Source organism: Acartia tonsa, chromosome 11 (genome assembly GCF_053477335.1).
Source record: "Acartia tonsa isolate MP-2025a chromosome 11, ASM5347733v1, whole genome shotgun sequence".
Classification (NCBI taxonomy): Eukaryota; Metazoa; Arthropoda; class Copepoda; order Calanoida; family Acartiidae; genus Acartia; species Acartia tonsa.
In genome coordinates this window covers 22606356-22618137 of record NC_137270.1, presented here as the reverse complement: position 1 = coordinate 22618137, position 11782 = coordinate 22606356, and the positions used below count along the sequence as shown (strand labels likewise).

At 45.4% G+C, this 11782-nt stretch overlaps 1 protein-coding gene across 1 annotated transcript in view; it reads left to right on the top strand.

The window, feature by feature from the left end:
* Positions 1–11782, top strand: part of LOC145332321 (cytochrome P450 2J4-like) — a 36775-nt gene that overhangs the window by 4712 nt on the left and 20281 nt on the right. Inside the window, exons 2-3 of the mRNA XM_080177305.1 lie at positions 2243–2339; positions 10695–10726. Coding sequence (XP_080033431.1) covers positions 2252–2339; positions 10695–10726 — 120 coding nt within the window. The 5' untranslated portion in view covers positions 2243–2251. The remainder of the gene's footprint in view (positions 1–2242; positions 2340–10694; positions 10727–11782) is intronic.

Genomic DNA, 11782 nt, shown 5'->3' with positions numbered 1-11782 from the left:
ACAAATTTCGTTCACAATAATATGACGCGCGGTGCGTCATGGTTCACTTCGATAAAGTTTGAAAATTATAAATTTTACTTTAGTGCTAAGGAGTTCAGCAATTCTACTACAGTCGTACGCACATTATTATCTGTTTTCAAAGTGGCTAGAAAATAGCTTAACAAAACCACAAGACCAAAATCTGAAAAATATAAATAGCCAAAAACCAACACCTTTGGACTTTAAAGGACAAAAGGGAAGTGCTAGAAAAATTGCCTAAAACCACTCCAAGGCATTTCTAAAGGTTCCCAGAAAAGCACAAACTTATCAGACCAGCTATTTTAGAGATCAGACAAAAAGACCTTATTACTTTATATTATAGATTTGAGTCTAATATAATAAGGTTTATACATATTCAATTTTCAATGATTTATTAAAATACCTTTAAAATTTTAATGATGCAGTCTCCATAGTTTAAAAAAAAACAGTGAAAAATCGTGCACAGGGTTTTACCATGGGAGTAATCAGTTCAGTTAATGAACTTACTAAAAAAAACGCGCAATTTTTTCACACCACCTTAAATATAAGACGGAGTTGGGTAACTTTTTTTAACTTTACACCTCCCTTGGCAGTTATCAAGAATGTAGTACCTTGTAAAGGGGTGTTAAAGTGGGGTAGGGGGTGGAAACCCGTATAGTTTTTATCCACTTTCTTTTCCCTTTTTTATTGTTGCGCTAATTATGTATATAATTTTCCTTTTTTTTAAAAGTATTAATTTTCTAACCTTAATAAATATCTCTTCATATAATGGCTTGTCTGCTAGAGTATAAATTTAGGATTATATAATTGCATTTTATAGCTGAATGGTTTTTCAGGCATTTTCACATTAAAATTACAGCATATTTATGTAACATAGTATCCATATATTTTGCTGTAAATTATGATAAATTTTGGCTTAAGAATTGTTCTCCTTTAAAGTCAAGTAGTAGAGTTTAGTGCTTAAGGCTTTAACCAGTTATAAAATGGTAGTATTTAATAAATAAGAATGGTTTTATTTGTATATTTGTGAATTTAAAAGTGATTAACGTATTTCTATAACTAGGTGTATTATGTGATTTTATTTAATACTATTTGCGTCACCCCTAACCCCTTTCTTAATTAGCCTAAAACCATCCCATATATATATAAAGTTTTGGGGTAAAAGTAAATTAAGTTTATAGAATCGGCCAGTTTAATTGGTGCGATCTGTTCATTACAACTACCCCCCCCCCGGGCCCCCCCCCCCCTCCTTCCAAAGTCTTGTTTGTTGGCTTACAACTTTGGAGTTTTAAATGAATTTTAATTTATTGGTTCATTTAGTTAAGTGTCCAAATGTTTCAACCAATAAATGTTATCCTACAGAAGGGGTAATTTTGTGTATTGTCAATGGGGATGTACATGTCTTATCCCTTTAGATCCAGCAATGTTTATGTATTATTAGTAGCATTGCAAATTGCAACTGCTCTATAAATAGACTTATTCCGTGCGACCCTTAGTTAAATTATCTGCTCGCTCATCCCTTTATTACAGTGAATTGAATAAATTGATAATGTATTCAAACGCCGCAATTTTCTGATTTTACAATGCAATTTTTTTTTAATTTCTTTATTATGAAATCATTCTATCTACCCACAAAATATTCATTTGTCCAAAGAAAAGAATTGTAAACCCTTCCTAAAAATTGCTGCGCTGCTTATGCACATATTCGCCCTTGCAAATTATTTTTAGTATAATGGCAAATGTAGTCAAAGCTTAGTATACTTTTTAATCGGAGGCCCGGGCCAACAAAACCGGGTTGAATCTGTAATGATTTATATTTCTATTTCCTTTTAAAGTCATTATAATTAGGAATAAGGTATAACCAACAAGTAAAATAAATATATAGTAATACTTGGGGGGCCAAATGGAGAGGTCGTCAATTTTACGATGTGTTGCCCCCCAACGACAGCTGAAAAACACGTATAGGTGATGTTTTTCCGCATTAATTTCGTTATTAGTATAGGTTTCATTATAATACTGTAAACATTTTCAAGTATTGCCAAGAACCCGCTTTGGTCCAGCGAAAATTAATTTAATCTTAAGCCACCATAGAAAATTATTATACGTGGAATGTTGTTCTTTTACATTGTCATTTCATATTTTTATCAAATAAAGTTTTTAAAGGTATATACAGACCTAATTATCGAGTAGCTTCACCTTACTAAATCTATAATATTTCAGACAAGAAGTAAAAATGTTAACAGCACTCTTGGTTGTGTTATTTAGTATTCTAATTGTAAAGGCTTGGCTTGAAAATCAAAGGAATAAGAAAGAAGTACAAGGTACCTTTTGAATTATTTTTATATTGTTTTTTTTTTATTTATTTTAAGTAGCGAAACTACTCTATTCTATAAACCATTGTGTCTGTCTGTCAGTCCGTCCTCACTTAACGCTATGGGGAAAATAGGATTTTCTTAGCTACTATTGAAGATAGATGGCTTAAAGATTTGGTTTAAAGATTCTAAAATAATAAAGGGCATACAGTACACGTTACGAAAAATGACCGGTTTTTAAAATGGTCTAGCCCCCCCTGTAATGAAGTTGTAACCCTTTTTTTGTATGTGTGATCTTTATATACATGTATAATGGTGTTTGTTGCGGTAAATTAGATCAAAGAACATTTTCCGACATTCAGCAGGCTATGAAAGAAAATATTCAAATTGAAAAAAATCAGACCCTTATGTATTTTAAGTGAATTTTGGTTAAGCCGAAAAATCATAGATTTTGAGGTCTTGATATGTGGTATTCGGCAACCGTGAGCCATGTCTATGGCACCCCTGATCTGGGGTTCGGTGGAGGGTCAATGGCCCTCCCCCGAGTCCTGGGGAAGGGGTCTAGTGACCCCCTCCCTACGCTTAGAATTAATGATTTGAATCTGTCATGTTTATTATGGTTAACTGTATTCTTAATTCTCCCCCACCCTTTCCAGGGATGGGGGAATCATTATTGCCCAAACTGACCATTGTATATGTATTATTTATGCTTTCATGTTATGATTATTTATTCCTATCCATGTAATTATTGTTTGTTGTATATAACTGCAGTATCTCTTAACCCTTCAATAAAGTGACAACTGAAAATAGATGTTGATCATTATCTAGTGAAAGCTAGAGAAGCGTAGCTTCTCTATAGTAAGGTGTCCACGTCTGTCACACTGCCGTAATCTAATTGAACTCCGGTGTCTGCCATTTATCCTCGGCGGATACCACAACTTTGGTGACAGCTGTGTGAGATTACGGCGAACCACAAGTGTAGAGCAGACGCGCATCTGAGGCTAAGGTACTCCCAGCAGTGAATCTGGCAAAACTGACGCAAGCAACCTGAATTACCCACCCTGGACAGCAAAGTTTAACTCTGCATCCGGCAGTTGTGGAAGCGAAACAGCGAAATCTGACGAATAACCGCGAGCAGCGCTGATATCTAACGGAGAATTGAGCGCCAAAAGGGCTGAAACAGGCCTGCGGACCGGCTGAAACAAGCCAAATACGTGTAGACGGCTGAAAATAGGCCAACTTTACTGCAAGAAATAGCAGGATCCGAACCAGTGGCGCTAGCAGGACGGGACATTCCCTGCCGCCGATAGGCTGAAACATGCCACATAGCTGCGAGCTGCGAGCTAACATACGGGTGTAGTGCACCAGAACAGAGAAAAACTACGTCAACCCCGATTATCCTGAGAAGCTACAACGCAGCCACCCATCTAGAAGACAGATATTATATCACATTTGCAGGGATTACCACCCTAGTGTGATGGCCAAACAATAGATTTATGAGCAAAGCTTGGCAAACAAATTGTTGTGTTGTGATAAATCTAAGAATAGAACAGGCTTGGATTACTGTGTATTGTGATAACAGCTAAAAATAGAACAGAGTTGGTCAACAAATCTGTTATGCAATTGTGATAAGGACAAAAATAAAAGCTAGATGTAATATAATCAAAACAATCTCAAGCCCACAGCACAAAAACAATACACCCCTTATTCCAAGGGAAGGGGAGGGGCCCCTCTCCATTGAAGGCAAATACAATCAGGGTGATATAACAGATAAGCCCAAGATTAAGAAGCAAAGGCCCTATTACACCAGCACACAGTTACCCCCCTCCCTCACAGGGGGAACGGACGGAGTTACCCCCGTCCCCTCACGCGCTTCCCCCCTTCCTACCCACACTAGACTAAGTCCGGCTGTAGTGTGGAGCTAGCGATCGGATACACAGAGCGCCATTCACGGGTAGCGCAACAGAGCGCGGAAAATATCATAAATCCAACGGACGAAGCGGACCAATGAGAGAGCGAGCTGAGGGGTGAGAGCGCGTTTTCCCCGTGTGCGCGGATTTGACGGCGCGAACGCGCGTTACAAGGACAGAAGATTCCACGCACACACACACACACACACTCTCACACCAGAGCGGAGCTACTCCATAGCATTTAACAGGGGTATTTTTAGCAAATAAAGAATTGCAAGTTTCTTTCCTCCTAGCTCTAGTGTGATAAGGGAAAACCCAATCAGTTCCTGACAGCAGTTCAGACCCTCAACATCTATCTACCTCAACACCTAACTATTGATAAGTACAGCTAAGTTATATCTTTGCAACTAAAACTCCCAACCTAGTGATACAAACAGTGTTGGCTGTTAGGCTAGGAAGCCTCAAGTGACAACCCATTCATTGTAGTACTGTATAACTTTGTGCCCGCCGTTTCACCGTTGACCCAATGGACCAGCATCAAGTCCCAGGAGGTGACCAAGCCCCAGGATGGCTCCAGGATGACCCTCAGCCGGCCCCAGCCGAGTACCGCAAGCTGATGCTGAGCAATCTGCCGGAGTTTAGAGGGCCGCCCAAGCAGTCCTGGTCGGCACATATCCGCCGACTTGAGATGTCATGGGCGGCTTACCGCGTGCCACCTCATGATTCCCTCAACCGCCGCAACGCCCTACTACTGTCATTGGTAGGGCAAGCGGCGGAAATGGCGTCCCATCTGTTTGGCGAGGCAGGCCAAGCCTTGACCTACGAACAGGTCAAGACCGAGTGTGAATTGCTATTTCGCCCTGCTTTTGAATCCCAAACGCTTAAACAAGCGTTTAGGGATTACAAGCAACACTCGACAGAACCTATACAGGCGTACATATCAACAAAGTGCGCCTTGTATAGGGACGCCTACAACCATGAGGATCTTGAGTTGTTGGTGGACGAATTAAATCGTGGAATTCGTAACGCCAATGTAAAACGCCTCATGATGAACCATGAAATTGCGAGTGTACCTGAGTACACTCGCAAGGCCATGTTCACCGTGACCATGGTTACTAAGCAGCTGAAGGAAGGTGTGTGCTTAGTGGACTCGACCGACGGGCTGACTGGATCTGCCTGCATCCAGTTGCCCCAATATGACGAGTCGGAGCCAATGGAGATTGGCTCCTTGGCTCCGGGTCTCCACCAGATGGGGAAGGTCGCTCCAGATGACAAGGTTCCAGGCCGCTGCTACCGCTGCCAGGGGAGAGGCCACCGAGCTCGAGACTGTCCAACGCCTGTGGAAGTTAGCCTAGAGGAGAGGCGCACCCAGCCACGCCGTGACCGTTCTGCCAAGTGTGAGCGTTGCCACTATGACGGTCACACGGCGGCCGATTGTAGAGCTGACTGGGCCCAGGTAGCCAGCCGCAGGCGCACCGCCGACAAGGGTGCCCCTCCAGGGAAGCCCAGCAGAGTGGCCCATATGGAAGGGAGCGCGCCCCCAGCACCACCACCGCAAGCAGCCGCCCCCAGAGCTGCGGACCGAGCCGATGGGATGCCGCAGTTCGGGACTGTCCCAGCTAGGATCAACGTACTGGGCGGCGCGGCTGAACCCAACCGGGTTGGCCTAGGCTTCAGTCTTAACCATCTGGGGCCAGAGCTGGTACAGCCCAACAACATAGCCGAGCCAGAGGTGCTGAGGCCCCAGCCTTTCAGCCTCAACATGATGGAACCTGCCCGACTGAGCCTACCCAGCAAGAGTGGAGGGGCGCTGCCCAGCGTCCCTGAGACGGTGTACGGGGAGGCCCTGGCAGCCGCTGAACGAGAGAGGCAGGAGGTGCTAGCCAGCACCTCTGCATCGATGTATGGGACGCCACCCGGCGTCGCCACCTGGGATGATGGGGGGGTGCTATCCAGCGCCTCCCACCTTGTGCCTGGGGCGACAACCGTCGCCGCCACCGAGATACCTGGATCCTGGAACGAGCCAGCCTCCAACCTGATGTCTGGGGCGACAACCGTCGCCGCCACCGAGAGACCTGAGTCCTGGAACGAGCCAGCGGTCCCAGAGGAAGGGGTGACACCCGTCACCCCCAGCCAGCCAGCGCCACCAGTCTGCAGGGAGAGCCCAGCTACATGCCAGCCAGCGCCACCAGCCTGCAGGGAGAGTCCAGCTACCTGCCATCCAGAGCCCTCTACCAGCCAAGGGAACCCAGCGGCTCACCATCAGGATAAGTTGAATTTGTTAAATGTGTTGTATCCAAAACATTGTAAACACCCAGCCTTGCCTGTGCCCCCTGCACCTGAGGTTGGGGAGATTGAAATTTGGGAAAATAAGGACTTGCCTGTGCCACATGCACCTGAGTTCCTAGGGCAGGGGAGGGCATTGAGTAAGGGCGAGCCTGTGCCACATGCACTTCAGCCCCATGCCACTGGGCATGCCTTGGACCAGGGAAGGGAGCACTTAGGGCTAGGGGAGCCGACACCCAGGCAAGTGCCAGTCGCTTGCCAGTCTGTCATTGGGGAGGGTATCGGGGTGCCTCGGCCGCATACAGATAACGCTCAATGGAAATTTGTATCTAGCCAGGAGCAGCCCAGCCGTGTCCAGCCCCAAGAAGCAGCCGTGACCAGAGCCGGAGATCCCCAGCCGCGTGTACGAGGAAGATGGTTACCTGGAAGCCTCTCCCATTGGTGGATGGTCCTGTGGGGCCTCCTGCTGGCAGCCGTGTGGCCTACAACCAGCTACGTCCTGGTGGGGTGGGACTGTGCCAACCCCACCCATGTCACGTCTTACAATAAAGAAAAGATGTGTGACACGGAGCCCCTACACCAGGAGGTGCCCCTGGGCCATGACATCCACGTCCTGCAGCAAGTCAAGGTGAGGGAAACCACTGGGTTCAGCTGTCAGCTCACCGTGTCCCAGTGGACATTCAGGTGTGGGGTATGGGGTCACCTCAAGGTGACCTCGGTCCCCACCCTCATGAGGCCAACCAAGATAGACCCAGAAGCGTGCCGAGACCTGGCCAGGAACCGAGTATACACGTTGCCAGGCAAGACCCAGCCACTGACGTTCCAGCTGAACCACCCCCTGTTCTTCACCATTGATATGGTGGGCGCCCTCGTCAACAGCCCCGAGGGGGTGGGTTGCGAGGGGGAGGACGTCCACTTTGAGGGCCAGCTCTACCGCAATGAATTAGTGCTCCAGGAGCGGCGGCTGCTGGTCAAGGAGGAGACCTATGTGGTGGAGGATGGACGGGTGGAGTCCCAGTCTGACCACCTGACCCTCGAGTGTCCCCATTCTGAGCTGTCCTGTATCACTGGGGAAGCAACCTACGTGTGGGACCACCTGGGAAGAGATTGCCCCTTGAGGCTGATCCGCAGCCTCCAGCCCAGCCTGGTGAGGGATGCATATCTGGTTGACCATCAGGCCCAGTTTTTCATCAACATGACCAACCCCACCTCAATTGTGAACTGCGACTTCGAGGCCCATGCCACCAACCATCCAGCGTTGTTCGTGGCAGCTGACCCAGCCGCGGCTGCGCTGCCCAGAGTGTCGGCCAGGGATGTTGACGTTCCCCTTCAAGCACAGATCCATGCAGGTTATATTGGATTTACCCTGGAAACGCGCATGAGAAGCACTGCAGCAGAAGAAGTAGCGGCCAACTGCTGGAAGCTCCAGCAACTAGATCCGGCCCACCCGGTGCGTGTCCAGGGGAGCACGTTCTCGGTACTGAGGGGAGACATCCTGCTGCAGCTGACCTGCCAAAGGCACAAGTATGTTGTCCGCGAACACAAGGAGTGTTGGGACAAAGTGCCAGTGGAGCCCACAGGTTTTGTAGACGCTGTGACACGGGTATACAGTGAGCACGCCACCAAGATTCCCTGTTCCTCCACCTACCCCCTGACTGTGCACGCGGAGGAAGGCTGGATAGAGTTAACCCCTGCTCCCAAGAAGAGGCCACCCCCGCTGGATACGCCTAAGCAGTTGTTGACAGAACCCTTAGATGACTTCAGTTCAGGTGGTTTGTATTCGCAGGCTGAGTTGAATGACTGGCAACAACTGCTGGCGTTCCCAGCATACAAGAGTGCCATGCTGACCGGCCTATCCTATGGCTCCTGCGTTCAGCAAGGCAGCTGTTCGGCCACAGGAGACCATGGGATAGTGTCCTACAACATTGACCGACTGGCGGAGGAAGGAGAGGCAGCCCTGGATGTCTGGGCAGGATTTAGACAAGCCATCCACGAGTGGGGAGATGGCGCCGCCATCCTGTGCTTGCTGTTGCTGATCCTCAAACTGCTGGGGGACCTAACCATCATTTCTCTGGCAGCAGCACAAGGAGGAGTCCGGGCAGCCCTGAATGCGATATCACAAGTGTTCCTGTACCATCCAGCTTTGTATAGGAAGGCGCTGGCCAGAGCCAGGCTCAACCATGCCAAGTCCCGGGACTTTTCAGTGGACTGGGATGCCATTCCCATCGGCAGGGAAGCAGCCGAGGAAATGGTGTCTATGAAATCAACTGACAGCGGGCATGACCGCCCAGGTAGGCCAGGACCGCCCTCTGGCAGACCCCGCGGCCCTCAGGAGGACAGGCCGCTGCTCAGACAATCAACCTGGCAGCCAGTGCCCCAGCCGCTGCCAACAACAACCCGCAGGTCCCACTGCTGACCGTTCCAGCAACAACTGTGCCCCCAGCAAACCTGATACCTGCCGGCGCTGACCAACGTATCCAACCCAAGTCAGCCTCTGCCTTCTATCCCACATTGGGAGCCCATCAACCCTAAGAAGATACTCACCACTAGGATTCCATTGAATCATTATCGTTTGTATATATATTTTAGCCCTAAGGAGCGGGCCGAAGGCCTCAACCACTGTCGGAAGTCTGATAGGGAAACCACCTCCCAGCCTTCCGAGGGGAGAGTTGTGGTATTCGGCAACCGTGAGCCATGTCTATGGCACCCCTGATCTGGGGTTCGGTGGAGGGTCAATGGCCCTCCCCCGAGTCCTGGGGAAGGGGTCTAGTGACCCCCTCCCTACGCTTAGAATTAATGATTTGAATCTGTCATGTTTATTATGGTTAACTGTATTCTTAATTCTCCCCCACCCTTTCCAGGGATGGGGGAATCATTATTGCCCAAACTGACCATTGTATATGTATTATTTATGCTTTCATGTTATGATTATTTATTCCTATCCATGTAATTATTGTTTGTTGTATATAACTGCAGTATCTCTTAACCCTTCAATAAAGTGACAACTGAAAATAGATGTTGATCATTATCTAGTGAAAGCTAGAGAAGCGTAGCTTCTCTATAGTAAGGTGTCCACGTCTGTCACACTGCCGTAATCTAATTGAACTCCGGTGTCTGCCATTTATCCTCGGCGGATACCACAGATACATACTTTTTGGACTCAAATGACTTGTATGACTTGTCGGGTAAGGTGTCTATGGAAGCAGAATCTTATGCTGAAGATAAAACTTGACACAACCACTATGCTTAATTCAATTTTACTATGTGATTTTTCGGCTTAAGTAAAATTTACTTCAAAAAATAAGGGTCTGAATTTTTTCATTTTGAATTTCTTCTTTTATAGCCTGCTGAATGTCGGAAACTGTTCTTTGGTCTAATTTACCGCAACAAACACCATTATATATGTATATAAAGATCACACATACAAAAAATAGGGTTACAACTTCATTACAGGGGGGGGGGGGGCTAGACCATTTTAAAGACCGGTCATTTTTCGTAACGCATACTGTAAATTGTATAATTTACTTTGTCTTTCATTCTGTCGATCATGCGTAAAAAGACATTAAAGATATTTTATTTTCAGGAAGGTTTCGTGATTTCTATGCATTATTGCATATTTTTCAACTGAACATCTTTTCTATAATTCATTTTGTCTGTTTGTCCTTCCATGAGTTATTTTCTTTCTTCGCTACTTATAGATGTTGTCATCCTTGTTTTAGCTTTAAATTACTTTAATTACTAAAAAGTTAAAATTAATTTCCAGACATTACATAAAGTAATTGGATGTCTACCTCTCAAAGTAGTTTGGTATATCTTTGTCATTTGAGTAAAACAATAGAGGGGGGGGGGGGAGGGTAAATAACTATAAGTCATTACCCTGTGCTGACTTTCAATTGGGTCTTTCAATATCAGCCAACAACATCGTAAATATCAACACAGCCAAGTCGCTACAAAAAAAAAACAATTTGCTAGTAGACGAAAAGGGTCCCCAAGGCAGGGACCAGGTAGTTGTCTGGGTTAAACATCTATACGTATTACATATTGTGGATATTTGCCATTTATTTATAATTTTCCATTTTTGGGGGGAATTTTTTACTTTTTTCTTATTTTAAAGCATTCAAGTACGCTTTAGTCCCAAAAGACCAAATCTAAATTTTTATTTTTTTAGGAATCAATAATATTGCTCCTCCTGGTCCAAAAGTAAGTTTTCTTACTTTGGATCTAGATCAGTATCACGGTTAAATGTTCCTGGGAAGGATTATCTTCAATAATCTATAAAATCTAAAGGCTACAAGCTGAACGTACATACTATTGTCATACATCGTTATGAGCTACATTAGAAGGCCTACAACAAATCTGTTATAGCCAAGATCCAATGATTCACAGAGAAAGCTTGATTGATTGAAACGTCGTAAAATAAGTATTTTGTCAAGTATTTATGCCTTTAATCATTGACTTCTGTAGATACTCGATCCTAGGAACATTTTACCGTGAACTGCACTAGATTAAAAAATGATTTAAACTATCACTATGAAAAAAAATCCGGTGCTTGCTTACATGTGAAGACCGGAGCACCGAAACCCCCCCCCCCCCCCCGCTTAGTTTTGACAAAAATCAAAAATAAGGGGGGGGGGTACTGTCCCCGTGAAAACACTTCTGATATATTCTCCTTAAGACTACCTGTTCAGGGATACATCAATTACTAAAATCAGTCAATAAATAAGGAAATTATGCCCCAAAACATGAATATCCCTGTAATAAGGTTTCCCCTCTGGCATACTGGATTTACTTGATTTACCTCACTCAACTTTCTGGCGTGTTGTACAGTGAAAAAAACTACCCCCCCCCCTTATTTTTGATTTTCTTCAAAATTAAGGGGGGGGGAGTTAAGTCTTTGCCTTGCCTTGCTTTTTTCCTCCTTGCCGTTTTCCAGACATTAAAAAACTACCCCCCCCCCCCTTATTTTTTATTTTTGTCAAAACTAAGCGGGGGGGGGGGGGTTTCGGTGCTCCAGTCTACCACATGTAAGCAAGTACCAAAAATCCTTTTGCATTTGAAAAAATGAAAAAATCACCTTTTTAAATTGACGAAACTCCTTTTTGTATTGTTGTTAATTGCACTATAATTTAGTGGCGTGTTTTGTATTTTAGTCGCTTGATAATGTGCCAAATAGTTTAACTTTATAGAGATTCATTAATTGTGTAACCAAATTCTTTCAAAGTCAAAATATTTATGAATAATTATCCTTTGAATGTA